We start from the raw sequence: 18391 nt of genomic DNA, 5'->3' as shown, positions 1-18391 counted from the left end.
TGGACGTGCATGACAGGAATATATGTGCTTGCGCGTAAGACCCCCAAATCAGGCAAGGTTGGACTGGGAGACCTGTATTAAGCAGAAGACCGTACAAATACACTGAAAAATATAATGCCCGTCCCCCCCCCGCCCAGTAAATTCTTGGCTCCCCCCATATGTAAGAAACATCTGTATCATCGCACAAATACAGTTTATCTTCACTGGATCCTATTCTCTTTTGATGAGCTTTAGATGTTAAGTGAGGAACAAGCGTGAGTGCGGGTAACACCAAAGTGCACGGAGCAAATTTAGATTTGGGCCCGACCTTAGGGTCCAGATTTGCACGCGGAGTTCCGCCCCTACCCAATCAGGGGAAGTCCCCGTTCTACCTCCAGTTATTTTAAAAGCAAGCGGTTTTTAGAGCCCCGTTCTGCTCTTTGTGCTCGGAGTCGCTCCCTCGCAACCTAACGAATTAGGGTAAAAAAACTCCGCGGCGGTGCCCCACCGCTGGCCGCCCGCGTGAGCAAGAAGCGTCCGTCGCCCGCGCCGCGTTCCCGAGCCCACGCCCCCCGCCGCCGCCGCGGCCCAGCCCGGCCCCGTCCCCTCTCCAGCGCCCCCTCCCCGGCGCGCTGCGGCTGGCCCTCCCCGGAGCCCCGCCTGACGCTGCAGCTGGGCCCGCGATTCGCCATTGGATTAAAAATAGCAGCGTCCCCCACCCCCCGCCCCGCCCGCCGGCCCCAGGCCCCCGGTGCCCGCGCCCGCCCCGCGGCCCGCTCTCCCGGCCCGCCCGCTCCGCTCCCGTCGCCCGCGCAGCCCGCCGCCGCCGCGGGCAGACCCGGCACCGCGCTCCGCTCGGCTCGGCTCGGCTCGGCTGAGCGCCGCGGCCATGCAGCGCCGGGGCGCCCTGCTCGGCGTGCCGGGCGGCAGCGGCAGCAGGAAGATGGCTGCAGGGGACGTCGGCGAGCTGCTGGTGCCCCACATGCCCACCATCCGCGTGCCCAGGTCCGGGGACAGGGTCTACAAGAACGAGTGCGCCTTCTCCTACGACTCGCCGGTAAGCGGGGCTCCGCGGCGCTCCCGGCGCCTCGGGGGAGGGTCCCGGCGCGGGGGCCTGGGGCGGCTGCGAGCGCGGACTGGGCGGCACGTGAAGCGGGAGGGGGAGATGCGCCGCGGCCGCCGGGGACCTCCTCCGCCGGACGCCGAGTTGGCTCAGGGGCCCCGCGGCTCGGCGGCCGCTCGGCGCTGCCTGCAGCCCACGGCCGGGTCGCCAGGGGGGTTTGCGCCGCCAGCTTCCCAGGGCCTCCGTTACCTCCCGCCTGCCCGCAGCTCGGCCGCCGTTTGAAAGACCGAGCGGAAGAGCCCCCGATCGGAACTGCGTGTTGCCCGGGGTTTGCCTCCTCCCTGGGGCGAGAGCGGAGGGGCGTAGGTGGACGGGATTGATCCCCGCCGAGGCCCAGGGCCCTTCTCGTGGACCATTCGCTCTGCCCAGGGATTCCCACTCCAGGACAACGTTAATTTCCTCTCCGAGCTTAGCTTCCTTCACTTTCCATTTCTCCCCCTTCTTTTCTCTCCGTAAGAATGTCAGAAGAAACCTGCTGGTACATCTACTCGGACAACAGAAATGGGGGGGCTCCTGGATTATTATGGTTTCCTTAAACCTCTCCCCTTACCCCATTTAAGTGAGTCACTTGGACTGAAATGCACTAGTATAAATTGTTGAGAGTTCAATCTCGAGTAGTGACCTCAGAGACCGGAGGGTGAAGTTAAGACCGATCCCTGCCTTCCACCCAGGGCGCCGAAGGTGGTTTTCACCAGGTTGTGTGTGTATGTATGAGAAAGAAAAGGAGGATGAATGTCCCTTTCAGGAGTCAAAATGGGCTTCAAAGTGACTCAGCTGTCTGGCGTTTATCATGCCTTTCTGAGGACCAGGTTATTTTTATCCACCCACTTTAGGTCTCATGTGTCACCCGCAGATCTCAGTACAGCTGGGAGGTGCACGGATTGGAGGGGCTGAGGCAGGGTTCACAGTAGTCTGACATATTTTATTCGTATCATGCCGAGTACTGTTGGAGGGAAAAACCCAACCCTATGAGTGGTAATTTTTCAAAGTGATCTGTCTTTGTCTTGTGGGTTATTTGGCTACTTCGAAGAGTGTTGTTTGGCATACACCGGAGCGCCAGAATTCGTGCCCTCCCTGTGACATTTAGTGTTTGTTTTATGTTAATTCCAGATCATTTGGGGGAGAAAAATCTCACTTATTTGTTCATTACATATTTTTTCTTTTGAAAAGGTTTATGTTGCGTGGAATGAAATGGTTGTATTTACTTAGCATATTGTGAACACACCATTTACAATGACTGTCAGCAATGGCATCAAATTCTGTTATCCAGAAAGTATTTCCAAATGCCATTTTCTGATTTTTGGGTCCAGTGTCGGCCAGGTTCTTGCTAATAGCTCCTAAGGGTGAGGGATGATTGCCCTCACTTAATGAACAGATTGTGAATGCCGGGAAGAAAAAAGGGGCCAAGTCCAGTGGAGAGCACAGTATGTCCAGTGGGTAAAACCACTTTTTCTGTGTTAGGTCTGGTTGCCCTTCAAATATATATATTTAAATTTTTATTAGAAATCTTTACCTCATTATATGCTGTATAGCAGGCGTGAAAAAGTTGATGATTTTAATTCACTTCTACAAAATAGTTACTGGGAGCTTCCTGTGTGCCAAACACTATTCTGGCAGCATCTTGTCCGGTGTAAAATGATGATTCCATTCATGTCATAATAGTTCCTTGGGGGAAGATTGGGCTTATTTACAAGGCTGGTGAATCAGTATATTTCATTATGTGTTCTGGGGAAGAAGAGAAGGAAGGTTTTGTAACAAATTTTATGAAAGCACAGTGCGTGATAATGTGAGATCTTTCCGTATGGTACTTAACACTTCGTCATGAATCCAACAAGATTTCTTGTGCACCTACCATGTGCCAACTCACATAGGCATGGCTGAAAGAACCCTACAGAACAAAATTCATTGGTTCCAAACATACTGGAAACTTTAATCCATAATGACCATAGGACTGTTGAAGAGAAAAGGCCAAAACTGTTTGAGTGACAAAAAATAGTCATCCTTGCTTTGGATACTTTTGAAAAAGGTCATAGATGAAGATAGAAATAAAGACCAACTTTCTAAGCAATGTCAGTCACATGCATGAACACGTAAAGCGTGAATGTTATTTTCTTAATGTGCTTGGGATGTATTTGGAAAGAAAAGATTGCTTTAACAAGAAATGAGTCAGAGCCAGGTGGGGAGTAGAAGATGGGGTCCCTGAATACCTGGAACAGGATCTGGATTTTATATGCGTGTGGGCAGTCTTAGAAAGCTACTGGAAGTCATGTGATTTGAAGTGGTGATAGAGCAAGACCGAACTGATCAGCTCTCACCATGTGTCTCGCATAGACATGTTGTGAGCACCCTTGTGGGTGTAAGTAGTGAGTGGGGTGGCAGGGTGCTCATTTCAGTGTTCCTGCCCTTCCCTCCTCCTTACTTTCTAGGGCTTAGCGCTTAGCAGGGACTTAGTAACATTTCTTCTGGGATAAGTGAGAATTTGGTGTTTCACCTGCCAGTCTGCTTTCACCCCAGGCCCAGTTTGCCACCTTCACCTGTAGGTTGTCCTCTCCGTGACTTGGTTCATCTTGCAAGGTCTGTAATGTGACCTTCCGGGAGAGTGGGGACTGTGCATCGTTGTGTCCTCAGCAGCCTCCCCAGCATCCGGTACATATGACAGGAACTCAATGAATGTCTAGGAAATGTGTGAATTACATGAGGTTTCAGGTTTGGAAATTGGCAAGGATACAATGTACGGGAAACTTTGGGAAAGGAATCACGTGGGATTATGTAGAATGGTGACTTCACTGATTGTGGGGGGCAGATACGAAAGTGAGCCAGACAGGCAGAATCCTTGCTCTGTCACCCAGCTGTAACTGCTATGTGCCTCAGTTTCTCCATCTGTAAAATGGGGCTCATAATAGAAGCTATCTCATGGAGTTGTATTGTGGATTGAATAAATCAGTGTGCTAAGTGTGCCTGGCCAGTTGATACTCATGGAGCCAGAAAAGAAAGGAATGCAGTCAATCATGGTTGTAAGCCTGAGTGTTTGGTTGTGAGGGCTTATGTGAAAAGTTTGGTGTGGTTAGTGGGGAAATGGGTTCGCACTTCTGCTCACAAGTCTTCAAGGACCACTGTGCAATATCTGCTCCCATCCCTAGTATCGTCCAGCCCTCATTCATCACAGTGTACTCAGTCTCGCTTCCCCTCAGTTTCCAGGTTGCCAGCTCCAGGCAGCCTGGGCTGGAGAGAGTGTGTGAGAGTCATTTCCTTTTCCAGGACCACCTTCCTTTTCTTGATCATCTCTCTGGGTTCTACCTCATTTTTCCCTTTCTGCTTCAGACTTCACCCTTTCCTCTGAGGCCTCCACTGTTTCTTAGGGGCTGCATCATACACCATAGCAGTTAGTTATAGTCTGTCTTCCATGATTTGTCATTATTTTATTTTCTTTTACCCATTTAACTGGTAGTTTTAAAACATTGAGTGTGTGTGAAGCCTCATACGAGGCATTAGTTATGGGAGGAGCTGGGCCACTGTTGTGCTTCTATGCCTTTCCCACCTGTCTGGGGTGGAGAGCTTATCTTACGTCTTGTCCTAGCTGGAATCAACTGAAAGATCGAGACCAGGGCTGAGGCCTGGGCAGTTTATTTTGGAAAGGTATCCCAGGGGACAGAAGTGGAAGATGTCCAATGGAATAGTGACAAAGGGGAGGAAGGAAAGCCCTCACTCTTCCATGGTGGTATTTGTGCTGGAGAGGCTGAGAATCCCTGTCACCAGCCGCAGCTGCGACGGGAGAGAACCTGAGGCAGTGAGGCTAGGTCCTCGGGCAAACAGCTCTCTGCACCAAAGGGTGGCCTGAGAGGACGTGAGACCAGCAGAGTCAGCGCTCCCACACCTCCTCTTTCCTCCCAGTGTCCGTCAGCACTATTTTTGTAAAAAGGAGTCTCCCCCCCCCCCCCCCCGCCCCATTCTCCAAAGCCCTGAGATCTCTTGGTGGTGTTGAGATGTCAGAGTTGGTTCTCTGCTTTCCTGGGAGTCTTTGCCAAACTCAGCTGGATGGGGCTCCATGGGGGGACTGGTGTAGCTGCCTGTTGGGAAGGGCTTTGAGGTCATTTACTTGTGGGAAAGCTTCATATTAGGGGCTTAGTATGTCCTTCTGTGATATTATGATTTATAATAAGGAATGGATACTTCATGTTTGTTCCCAGCACAGAACTCCCCAAACCCTTGGAATTTCCTAAATGAGAAGGGCTAAGAAGGTGTTCGTTATTCATAACAAGCTCCTTTTAACCACACCCTGTAAGCACCGTTTTGTTTTCTGTCTCAGTTCTAGGTCCCCCATGTAAGTGAAGTCACACAGTATTTGACCTTTTGTGTCTGGCTTATTTCACTTAGCATATCCTCACGGTGCATGCATGTTGTAGTATGTGTCAGAATTTCCTTCCTTTGGAAGCTCGAACACCATTCCATTGCAGGTGTGTACCGCACTTTGTCTACACGTTCCTCTGTTGATGGGCGTTGGGCTGTTTCCACCTTTTGGCTGTCATGTGTGAAGCTGCTGTGATTGCTGGTGTGCACGTGTCTGAGTCCCGTTTCGGCTGCTGTGTTGTCATGCATGCTGACTTCACGCAGTGAGACTCGCCATCATAGTGCCTACTTGGAAGGGAAAACAATTTCATGTAGGATCTATGTGGAAAAATTGTGATCCTAATGGATAAACAGGAACTGATATAAAATATAAAATAGTAAAGTAAAATTTAGGGAGCACAGACTGTTTTCTTTGAAGATACAAACCTAAACTAAGTCTAATTAGTTTCACAAAGCAGAAGCTCCCTGCCCAGAGCCGCTGATTGAAAGGTGGTTTCACGGCACAGCCCCTCAAAGTCTTTGGCCCTTTGCAAATATTTTTGAAGACCCCAAAGTGCTGTTATGTGGTTTCTGTCTACCGATAGTTACTATCTTAGAAACTAAGGCAGAAAAATTGAAAATAGCTTCCATTCCATTAGCTCAAGTGGTGATGTCATCAGGTGTTGCGAAGACTGAAACATGCCACCGTGTGCTCGTGAGAGAACAGGAGTGAAAAAGGCAGATACGTTTGTGTGACAAAAACAAGTCGACATTGCAGATTACTTGAAGGGCCTTAGAAGAGGGCATCACAGCGTTCCCGGATCGTACTCTGAAAACTGAGGTTCTAAGGTTTATGCAGAAAAGTGCAGCTGGTCCCTCCAGTGCCAAACCCACTCTCACTGTGGCTTCTGTGGGTTCACTTTTTTACATTTGTGGTGATTGAATAGTTAATTGGTTGTGAACCTTAGCTCAGCCAGAAATATCGTCTCGTACATTCTTGTTATGAAGCAAATTAAAATGTAGAATATGCAACTCCTTTTGAAAAAATTTGCAGCTACTGGGACAGGAATTGTCCGCTCTTTCAGAGGTGAGAAGTCTTTGTTTTGTTTGCTGTGAGCTTCACTGGAGTGTGAGCTGGCCGGATGCTTCTTTGGGGAACCTTATCTTGGAGGATCATGACTTTTTTCCTTTGACCACTGGTTAGGAGACTTCTGTCAGCTCTTGCCTGCAGAGCCTGTCTGCCAGTACCCAGGGGGCCCAGTGGGAGGGGAGGACAGGGTGGCCTCAGCACCCGCACATTGGTACTGGCTGGAGTTGTCCTCTGTCTGGTTCTCCACCCTATCCCTGTTTTGCTGTGGTGGCTGGGAACCGGGACACCTTTGACGGCAGGCTGCTGATTCTGAACCTGCCAGTGAGAGAGTCAGAGGCAAAGAGAAGAAGCAGTGATGGCTGATGCAGCGTGGCATGTGGCGGATGTGGGGTTTTCCTCGTTCTTGGGACTCAAAGCCACCTCGGGCGAGGGGAGGCTGGGATCACCTGTGCAGTTTTTTGTGAGGCTTGTGTGTCTTGATTAACTGAACATGAGTGGTGGTTTCTCTGACCTTGGCTCTCACAGCTCTTGCCATGGTTCTGTATGCCTTCAAGCCCTGGTACTAAATCCCTTCCTGCCCGAAATATCCAGGATAGTTTGTATTTCCAGACTAACGCTGGACTGATACACGTTACCCCTCCATCTCCAAGTCCCTGTGTACTCAGGATGGAGCCCCTATTCTCAACTGAGCCTAGTGTCCCATGGGGGATGGGACCCGAGTCCTTTGTTTTTACCCGCTTTGGAGCAAATCACCAGCAGTTTGCTGGTCGAGGGACGCTTGGAGTGTAGGAGGGCTCTGGGGCACTGACTGCTATCGGGACAGATTTCCAACCCTTGTTTTAGTCCCTGCTGTACCCCAACTGCCAGAGTTACCTGAGGCTGTCGCTGTGGAGTCTTTTGGGAATTCTGGAGTGTCAATCAGAGTGTATTTTGGCTTTCCCTGCTACAGACTTAGCATTCAGCTTTGTCAGCTTGTCTTAGTCTTTTTAGCATTTACCCATCTGCCATCCAGGTTCCAGATTTTGTTGCTATGGTTTATGTTTTCTCAGAAAGTCCTTTCACTGTTCTTTTATTTGGGCTGCAGAAAGGAGTGAAATTGATGTGTGTGTGTAGTCTGCCCTGGGCTCTCTGGAGTCCTACTTTTCCAAACTAATAATCAAGAAGTCGCTAGCTGCCTCTTTTTGGCACTTGTTAATTACCTTTAAAGTTGTATCATTTTTACAGTTCTGGGATGTACCATATGATGCTGACTGTGTCAGGGAGCAAGAAAGTTTGTCATCTTGGCTGTATCAAATCTGGACACCTGTGCAATTGCAAATTCTGTGTTTATTCCCCGCATCACCCTTCCTGCAGACGGGAGCTCACGTACGGTGCTAGGTGCTGCCATCATTTAGAGCCCTGACTAGGAGATGCCCCGACTCTCTCCCTCACCTTTAAAACAATTGTGTAAAGTGCATGTAATGGAAACTTGACTTTCTTAACCATTTTAGGGTGTGCAGTGGTATCAAGGACTTTCATATTGTGCAACCATCACCACTGTCCATGTCCAGAACTTTTCATCTTGCAAAACTGAAATACTATCCCTGTCGGCAGTAACTCCCATTCCCTGTCCCCTCAGCCCCCAGCCCTTGGCAAGCACAGTTCTGCTTTGTCTCCATGAATTGTCTGCTGTAGGTGTCTGATGTAAGTAAGATCCTATAGGGTTTGTCCTTTTGTGACTGACTTATTTCACTTATCATAACATTTTTAAGGTTCATGTGTTGTATCACGTGTTGGAATTTCCTTCCCCTTGAAAGCAGAATGATACTCCACTGTATGTGTATACCACAGTTTGTTTACCCACTTGTCTGTTGGTGGACACTAGGGTTGCTTCCTCCTTGTGGCTGTTGTGAAGAATTCTGCCAGGATCCCAGGTGCACCTTCCTTTCTTTTACTTCGCATCCCACTAGCGACCAGGTTCCCAGGTTCCTGCATAGCCTCCTCTCTCCTTCCCCATTGCCAAGGGTCACGCCCTCATCGTCTCCTGCCTGGACTCTTGCAGAAACCTTGTAACCTACCTCCTTGCCTCCCTTCCTGTCCGTCACATTGTATTGTCCGTTGTCTTTCTGAAACGTCGGTCTTTTCTTGTCATTTCCCTGCCTAGAAATTTTCAACAGCACCAAACAGGCTGTTCCAATACAGCACGTGCTGACCCAACTTTCCTGGCTAGAGTTGTCATTTAGCCCCTGCCATGTGGTTGCATTCAGTTTGGCCCAGAGGGTGCTGTGTGCTCAGATGTGCGGAGCTCAGCGTGGAATGCCTTCTGCCAGCCCCAGCCCATCACCCCCAGCAGTAAAACCCTACTGGTCCTTAAACAGCAGCTCAGGTGTTCTCTGTGCTTCCTCTCCCTGGGCCCCAGCTGAATTAGACATTGATTGTCCTGCACTTTCAAAGTACTTTGTACATCTCTGTCATGGCCAGGATACTGACTGCGGAAGACCTGGAGTAGCCGAGGTCTTTGAGAATTAAAGAGGAAGAAGTGCAGGAGGGAAAAGCCTGCCATTTGTGATTCCGTGTTTAGCAGGCAGCCAGCATTGTATTTTTTATTTTATTATGTTATCTGACAAGCCATAAACTTGACCCTTGAAAAACTAGGGAGAGGTATTAGCCAAGTGTTTTGTGTGTTGTGAATGTTGGTGCCCCGAGCGATCTTGGTAGAAGCTATCACACATGGTGTCCCTCAGGGAGATGACAGAGGGCTGGTCTCTGTGCCACGGCCTCGCGTGCAGTATTACGGGGGTCAGACGAGGACTCCCCTTGTCCCCATGCACAGGGAAGATGTGCACAAGAGCACCAGTGTTTAGGGTTAGAGCAGGACAGTGCAGCCATGACAAGAATTCAGTGAATCTGAACAAGTCACGAGATTAGAGATGTCGCTTCAGGGGCACAGTATGTGCCTCTCGTGATAACATTGAATGTAAAATATTTGTTCTGTATTTACTAGCGAGTATTCACACTTAGTTAGAGCCCACCGTACACCCGGCACTGCGCTCAGTGCCGTGGGTGGTGGGGCGGGCGGGGGTATTTAGGGGGAAACAGAGGACCCTGGGGAAGGGAGTGATGACGTGGACCTTCCTGTCACAGCGGAGGAGGGCGAGCGCCAAGTCTGAGTCTCTGTCACGAGGGAAACCCTCTACTGGGTACTCTTGTGTCTGTCGTCTTATGTAATTATGGTAGTAATTGGCTTAGAGATGATCATCGCTGTTGCTGCCGTGTTTTACAGATGAGGAAACTGAGGGTCAGAGGTTAGGTAGCTTGTTCAAGGACTTGCTCTAAGACTGATACGTGACAGAGATGGGACTTAGCCCTGATGTGTCACGAAGTTGGACCCTGAAGCACATCTGGGATAGCCCTTCAGTGTGGCAGGGGGACAGCCTGAGGACAGTGGTTATTTGGCGTGGCCATCCTGGAAGTAGGATGAGGACTGGTGGGTTGGGAGGTGGGGAGCTCTGGAATAGGAATTCACTCAGGAGTCTCTCGTGATATTGGAGCGGGTGTGCTTTCCTTAGGGTGATGCCAGTGGGGGTAAAAGTAGTTGGGAGGTGGGCATAAACTCAGTGGAAATTTTCATGAATGGTATGACCCAACTTACTGCCAGACTATGCAGTGAATGAAGGAGTGGGAGGAGTTAAAGGCAACTTCACACCTTGTGGCTTGGGACATGGGGTGAATCAAGGATGTAAATTAGGAAGGTCAGATGGTCAAATGCAAGTGGACAAGTCCCGTATGGCCACTGGGAAAATAAGGGACTGGAGCTCTGCAGAGTCTGGCGGTCCCTTGTTTATCGACCCAGGACTTCTGAGGGGCCCAGGGACCCACCTCCTTGCTGCTAGGACCTTTTCTCCCCAAGTTGTAGAGGAACCAGCGACCAGTACAGGCCTCTTGCCCTCCCACTGATTGGCTCAACTTTCAGAGAAACTCAGGAGTCTGGGCAGTATTTTTTTTCCCAGAGTTAGAAATTTGAACAGATAATGATGCTGCATCAGTAGTTATAGACGGAATGCATATACACTGAAATAAGATCACTCTAGGGGAAATTTGCCCCATGTTTACTACATGGTTGATTGACCAAGAGGTTGATGTTCTTGAGTTGCAGTTGTGAAAGCTGTGTCCTGATCAAACCAAGTGTTGCTTTTTTTTGTCCTGGTTAATGCTTTGGGTGTGGCTGTAAAGTGGTGACCTGGACATAGATATCTCTGTCCCCAGCAGCTCTTAGAAATATACTTGGCGGTCTGTTACTGGGATTAGTGGGTTGGATTGGCCCCGAGGAAAGAGAACATAGGGTCCTGAAGGTAAGGAATGGGGCAGGGAGATGGGATGCATCGTATCCTTTGGGAGCAGCTGCTGAATTGCACCTTTGGACATGCCACTGGGGCAGGTCCTGCCGCTGAGTCTGCAGCTGAGGCTTTGGAAGGAGCCTCAGTCCATGTGGACCGTCTCACTCGGCTCCCACCAGCTGGGTGGGACCATGGGCAGATCCACTGGCTGGACACAAGCCGATGAGGGTGGGTGGACTCTGGGGTCACCAGACTCTGCAACTACTTCTGCAGGGTCCAGAGCCCAGCACCCTGGGTCTTGCCAGGGAGCTGTTAGCCTGGAGCAGCCACCTCCCAGGGGCTTCAGCTGCCTTTTCAAGCTTGGGGAGTGGAGCTGGCAGGACCTGCCGAAGCCCTTGTCCTCCCCCGCAGGGCAGCCTGGCAGACAGAGCCCCTGGGACAAGCTACTTACTTGAGTGGCCTGGCTGTCCTTTGCCCGACCCTTTTATTTGCTTGAAATGAAACAGCTTGAACAACAACAACAAAAAGGAAGGAACCGCTCTTTTCCCCAGGCCCCATGATGGCGCGTGCTTGCCGGCAGCCGCCCACCTGGCTCCTGACGCCAGCAGGACATCTGTCTCTCAGTTGCTCCAGGCAGCACGTGGTGGGGCAGGGTGGAAGGGGGTGGGTCAGCCTGGCCTGGGTCCAAATCCCCCCACCCTTTTACTACTCAGTGGCGATTCGACTTCAGCAAGTACCTTAATTTTCCTGAATTTCTCTGGGCCTTAGTCCTCTCTGTCATACCCACTGTGCACAGTTGTAATCACGGCTGCTCATTAAACGTGACTTACTGCCACCTGTCTCGTTACTGGGGTTTAGTGGGAGGGAGCCCTCTGAGAAGAGGGCGAAGTGGGATTTATAAGGTCTTGGCTTTGCCAGAGAGACGTGCTGTACTCGGTAGCTCTGCAGGAGGTTCTCCATGCCCTAAAGTGGACACCTCGGGCACGGTGTGCGCTGGCCCTGTTCGGGGGAACTCTGTTCAGTTCAGGGCTGTTATTTATACTCAAGTTCAGCTCCATGTGATGGGCTTTCATGGGTTAGCCCGGAAAGCTAAATCCTCATGTATAATGTAGTTTATCAGGAGAAATGTATCCTGAAGAAAAACTGTCTCTTTTAGAAAATAATAACCCATGACTGTGAACGGTTTTTACCTTTGACAAGGGGGTTTCACATTGTTTTTTTTTGGGTGTAAGCTGGGAAGCACTTCGGTGCAATATGGCTTCCTTTTAGCGCCACTGCAGACGCTCACCTCAGTGTCTTCATCCTCTGCCGACCTTTAACTCGCCCGCTTGTGCTGTGAGCCCCAGAGGAGCTGCTCTTCGTGCCCCCGCACCCCTGCTGCCCCAGCGATTCGGGTCCTCACTGCTCCAGATGCCCAGAGCAAGGGTTTGGTTTTATACTTTGGAGGCAAAAAGTTAATAAATGGTGCCTCAGTGGGACAGTACATTTATATTCTATCAAACCTAGCTGTTCGGAAGGCTTTAGCCTTGCAGCTCTAGGGCGTAGGTGTCCTCTGCAGAGAGGAAGACCCCCAAGTCGGAGCAAGCTGGGAGAACCATTACTGCATTAACATTTCTATTTTTTTCCTGACACATCATGGCCACGGTACGATTTATGAGTCCAGCAGAGAGGCCTCCACCTTCTTGGGATGATATGTATTTGCTCTTTTCTCTTTATCTTTACAGACAAGTTTATTTCAGTGGATTTGCTGTTGAAACCAAAATTCCGGGTTTTGCGAGTACCGTATCTCCCACCGTATCTGGTAGTTCTGCCGTGCTGGTCAGCTGCTGAGCTCCGGCCTGTCTCCGACAGTGCGTTTCTGTGTGTTTCCCCTCCTGTGGGCTGCGTCCTGGCTGCACTTGATCTGGAGCCTGTTTTACTTTCTTATCGCACATTTGCTTCCCATCTGCAAGCATTTAATTTTGTGTTTAAAAATCGTCGTCTGTTTGTTTTGCTCTAGGAGCCAGAATGTGCTGGGGATTTGTACGTTGGAATACTCATGTCTACCATTCAGATACAGAAGTGTGCGAGAGGCTGAATTAATAGGCAGATGGCTGCTTCATGAAAGCAAGGATTGAGCAGAGAGCAGTGGGCAGTCTTGTGAAGTAATGAGTCAAAACACTGAGGAGTTGTCCTTGCGTTGGCCCTTTTCCACACACCCCTGGGTCTAATCCATCTTCCAGGCTTCCGGGCTGTCTGCTAAAATCACGTCCTGAATCTGCCCAAGTTTGCCCATCGCGGCTGAGAGCCTCCTCCCCCTTTCCCCTGCCCCTCCCCCAGGCTCAGCCACCACGGCGTCGCCTTGTGGAGACAGGGGCTGTGGGAAGAGCTTTCTGTGGTGATGGGATGGTGCTGTGTCAGCCTCTTCCAGTGAGTTAGCCCCTCGCCACAGGCAGCCATTGAGCAGTTGGAAATGTGTTCAGTGTGACTGAGAAATGGAACTTCTAATTTAACCTAATTTAAATTAATTTAGATTTAAACCTTCCCGTGTGGCCAGTGGCTTCTGTATTGGTCGGCGTGGGTCTAGAATGTATAATAGCCTTGTAACCATATGTTCTCCTGACACCCCTCCCGGTAGTGCTCCCCCGCAGCCAGAGTGAGCTTTTAAAAATGGAGGTCGGGGTGTGGCACTGCCCACTCTAAAGCCCCCCAGAGGGCTTTGCATCCCACTGGGTGGGAGCTCCAGATCTTCTCAGGCCCTGAAGCCACTTCTGCTGGCCTCTGGGGACCTGTCCTCCTCGTGTCCTGCTACCTCCTCCCCTCACGTGACTCTAGCATCCTGCCTTTCTCCCTGGGTTTTGGGGATGTGGCCAGGCTTTCTCTGGAGCTGTGGCCTTTGTACGTGCTTTTTGGTCTAGCCAGGGGCTCTTCCCACTTTGCTCTCCTGGCCCCTCATCCTGGAGCTGTTCCCTCACCCCTCCCACCCCGTCCCCTGGGCTGCATGGTGACCCCAGCCCTCTTGTCTCTCCACCCTCCGTCCTGCTTCTCTGTTACACTGTCTGCTGGAAATGACCCTCTCTGTCTCATTTGTGTTCTGTCTCTTCTTACTAGGATGTTCGCGTGTCATCGGGGCGCCTGCCTTGCTTGTCTCTCTCTCTCCCAGCTGAATAAACTCCTGCTGTGTACCCCCACCAACCTCTCTCGTCCCGAGGACGGCATCATGGCCTCATTCTCTGTCACAGCTGTTTCCAGACCCCACACAGACTGTCCCCCTTCTGTGAGCGTGGATGGCATCCAGCTGGGGACAGTGTCCTCGATTTGTTTCATTTTCTCTTGTAATCACATTCTAGTCTGCCCGCCTGAGATTACAGTCCTCATTTCCTCTCTTTCCCTTCTGTGCTCCCCAATTTTCTTGGCTACACATTTCAAAGTAATCTCTTAGTTATTTCAGATTGTACTTTTCACCTGAGTAATGAGACTGTGCAGCGCCTTAGAGCTGTGACGTTGTCTTGCTAAAGCGTAAGAAGAACTTTGGTGAAGAGAAGGGAACATTGGGAGGATTGCCTGTGCTATTCCATATGCATACATTTGGTTCTAAATACATTCAGTTGAGGAAAATTTTAGTATTCTGGAATAAGAATGAGAAAATGCCAAACGACAGTGTGAAGAAAAAACCCCATGTTATCTCCCCCTGCTGAGGTGACGTTCGTGCCACACAGTGTGTGTGTCACCTAGATCGTAACAGCACGCTCACGGTTCGGTCACCTGCTTCCTCCGCTCGGAAATACCTCTCAATAAATACCACAAGCCAATTTTAAATGGCTCAGGAGCGTTAAATTTCATGGATGTGCTGTAAATTACTAAACAAATCTGTTGTTGGACATCAGGTTATTTCCTTTCACTATCACGGGCACCTAATTTACTTAACATATTTTCTTTTCCTTTTTAAAATCGCTGTTCTGGAAAATACTGTGTTCTTTCTCTTTTTGTCTCCCTTTGGCAGGAGTGTGTGGGACGCAGTCTTGTGGGATATCAGCATGTCATTTGCCCTGTACGAGGCTTTGTTGTGACTCCGTCCACCTACCTCATGTTTCCCTTTGTGGCGGTGACCGCTTGTTTTCCACACTGCCCTGTGGTTCTAAAAACAAGTGTCACGCAGCGGCTCTGTTTCCCGAGCCTGCCGCCGCTCACACGCTCATGCTCCCTTCCTGCCTTCCAGCGGAGGCTGGTCTCCAAGAACACGCCGTCGTAAACAAAGTTCTCCGAACACCTCCTGATTGACAATGCGGGGTATTTTTATTTAAAATGACTGTTCACTGGCTACTCTGAAACATGATGTAACCTTGACCTTTATATTCACCACTGTTTTTAATGTTCTTTTAAATGGCAGGTAGTATAATACAAGGTGACTTCTTCCTTGATGTCACTTCTAAACAGTACGTAGGGTACTGCATCGTAAAGCGATAACTAAATGGCTGTGGATCCGTCGTGTCTATAGTGAAATGCAGTGGAGAATGTGTTTAAATAATGCGCAGGCTTCTGTAATGCTGCTCTCCTCTCTTACCATTGGGTCATCAGTGGGAGAAGTTTTCAAAGAAGCATTATAAAGCCTCAGAGAAGTGTTGAGTGATTGTTTCTTTCTTTTTAAAAAACATTTTATTTTAGAGAGAGGGAAAGAGAGGGAGGAAGCAGGGGAGAGAAATGTCAGTGTGTGGCTGCCTTTCACGTGCCCCCAGGCATGTGCCCTGACTGGGAATTGAACTGATGACCTTTCGGTTTGCAGGCCAATGCTCAATCCAGTGCTCCACAGCAGCCAGGGTCTGAGTGGTATTTCTTGACTTTTCTGTGATTTTAGGTTTCTGAGTAAAGTCTGTGCATCTCGATCAAGTTTCTGTTTGGTGCATGATGAAAATGATCATTGGAATCTTCTTTAGCTAAGAACGTGCGGAGAAGAGCGTGCTGATGGCCCCCATGGCCATCCCCCCTTTAGCCATTCTGGGTGGGGTGTCCTCTGAGAGTAGGAGCCAGATAAGGGTCCAGGGTGGGATGGCTGTGGGGCGGCAGCCTCTGTCCCAGAGAGCCCTGTGAGCTTGGTCGCAGAAGGTAGGACAGCTGGAACAGTGGGTTCAAGTGTCCAAGCTGCTAAGAATGCGACTTTAGCCAAACAAACCAGAAAAGCTAGTATTTCTGCTGGGGCCTCAGGCTGTGTTCCGTGCATGACCATTGGTTTTCTTTTGACGATCCCCATTACTGAGTCATGCCAAAGGCTTGAAATGGAGCCTGTGCTAGGAACTATTGAAGAAAAGGGCACCGAGGACAAATTTGAGAGAGAGATTAAACTGTGTAACAGAAGGACAGACTAATGACACAGAACCTGCCATTCATTCCACGAGTGTTGTTCCATCCTGCTCTGTACCAGCTGCGGCTTTGGGAATTCGGCGATGCATGTGACACGGTTTCCTGCTCGCCAGGAGCCACTGCGCAGCTCAGCTTCTCGGTCTACGGGCCTCAAATGAAGGAGGCTTGGGTTCCTCACAGCCACAGATTTCAAATAGCAAGATTCTAGCAGTTGTGAACTGAAAGTGGGTTTGGGGCTCAGGACTGTCAGCGTGGGCAGACGAGCGGGGAGATGTGGGAATTGGTGGTGGGCGGAGGCCTGCAGGTGGCCCGTGGGCGGGTGGACTGGTGTGGTACCTGGGGAGCAGCTTCTGTTGTGCAGACCGTGCCATGGGTAGCTGGTTTTGATGGCGCTGCTCTGAAGGCTTGCGGCCTGATGTGGTGCCCCCAAAGATCCTAGAAGTGACGCTTTCCTGGCAGTTCACCCAGCTCTTGCCCAGTGCTCCGCAAAGTGTAGCCACCTGACTGGTGCCAAGAGATAGGCACAGACATTGAAAGTGAGTATTTACCAATTTCTGTAGCAACTTGACTTTGCAACCAAGTTCAAGTACGTGAACAGGATGTCGATCCATGTAGGTTTTGCGGGACTTCTATGTGTAAATTCACATCTGGCCGGAGCTGGGAACTGGTGCGCTTGGGACCCTGTCCCCTTCCCTAATGAATAGAAGCAGAACGAAACAACCTCGTCCTGCATGGCATTGGTTTGAGAAACAGCATTCCAGGCCTAACATGGAGGTAGCGGGAGGTGAGGCTGTGGGCCCCAAAGTCAGGGACTTAAAATCGATCTAGGGCCCTGGCTGGCATAGCTCAGTGGATTGAGCGCGGGCCTGCGAACCAGAGTATCGCGGTTCAATTCCCAGTCAGGGCACATGCCTGGGTTGCAGGCCAGTTCCCAGCAGGGGACGCATGAGAGGCAACCATACATTGATGTTTCTCTCCCACTCTTTCTCCTTCCCTTCCCTTCTCTCTCTCGAAAAAAAAAAAATCGATCTAAAGCCATTTGCCACATTCCATTTTCGGTTCAGGTCTCCGTCAGTGTGCAGACGCTCCTCACCGCCCCTTCTTCCCTTTCCTTCTGGTCACCGGCCTGGGTTCTCTTTTCATGGATGTTATTTTTCTGTGTACATTGTATGCAATTCTGTGCACGTGTTCTGTACACATTACACACAATTCACAAACTCATCATCATAAGGAGTATTAAAGTCTTCGTTGTGTTCACATGCCATAGTTCTTAGCTCCTGTTTGGAGCCATTGCTCCTTTTGCCTGTTATAAATAGTACATCCATGAATATTTTTGAACAAAGTGTTTCTTTTTAAATTTTCTTGGGGTTCCCAGAGTCTGTATCCAAAGAAGAAGTGGTTTTATTGCTCCACAGACACACAGAGCTGATTTACATTGTGGGAGTGGATATATAGACTTCCTCTGAGGCTCCAGGCCGTGCAATTACAATACTTTTTTGTTTTGCTAGTTTGGTAGGCTTATATACTCTCCTTGAGATTGTTTTAATGTGCTTACTTCAGGAGGTGAGGATGTGATGATTTGATTTTAATATTTTCCCACATTTAAGACTAAACAGTCTTAAAAAGACTCTTACCAAGTTGAAAGTGGATGTTGACATCTTGTGTGTAATTTTATCAACTTTACATGGAATGCATGTAAGCTTTTCTTTGTTGTATTTCATATCTTTACCATTCTGTTGTTGGTTGTCTCATTGTTTTGTTATATTTGGTGGTGTAAAACTTGTTCATTAGTGTTTATATATTTATACTCAACTGTGCTGTCTCCTTTGCGATTCTGTGTTTTCTTGGCCAGAAGTTATTTTCCCCTCCACAAGGGGAATAAATATGCTATTCTGCTCTTTTCTAGTTTTTAAAATGCTGTCTCTTGGATCGCTCGGGACCTTATTACAGTGTTTGGTATAAGATGTGGATCTAGGTTAATTTTCCTCTATACCGAAGTCTAACTGTACCAGTAACTTTTGTTAGTGATTTCCCCCTTATTCCTGTGATTCTTGTGATTCTTGTGGCTTGACATAGTAAGTTTTTGATATTTAGAATGAATATATTTTTGGAATCTCCATTATTATACTACCATTTGTTTCAAAAATTAACCCAACGTATGTGCGTTTTGTTTGTAATCTATTTTAATAAAGCGTCCCACCACCATGACTTAGAAAGAAC

At 49.4% G+C, this 18391-nt stretch overlaps 1 protein-coding gene across 1 annotated transcript in view; it reads left to right on the top strand.

Annotated features, from left to right (window-relative positions):
• Positions 1-773: 773 nt before the first annotated feature.
• USP13 (ubiquitin specific peptidase 13) overlaps positions 774-18391 on the top strand; it is a 104803-nt gene continuing 87185 nt past the window's right edge. The window contains exon 1 of the mRNA XM_037136885.2: positions 774-1036. Within this exon, the coding sequence (XP_036992780.2) occupies positions 869-1036 (168 nt within the window). The 5' untranslated portion in view covers positions 774-868. The remainder of the gene's footprint in view (positions 1037-18391) is intronic.

This window comes from Artibeus jamaicensis, unplaced genomic scaffold, assembly GCF_021234435.1.
Source record: "Artibeus jamaicensis isolate MK-2021 breed Jamaican fruit bat unplaced genomic scaffold, CSHL_Jam_final scaffold_474, whole genome shotgun sequence".
NCBI lineage: Eukaryota > Metazoa > Chordata > Mammalia > Chiroptera > Phyllostomidae > Artibeus > Artibeus jamaicensis.
This window is presented reverse-complemented; position numbering and strand designations above follow the sequence as displayed.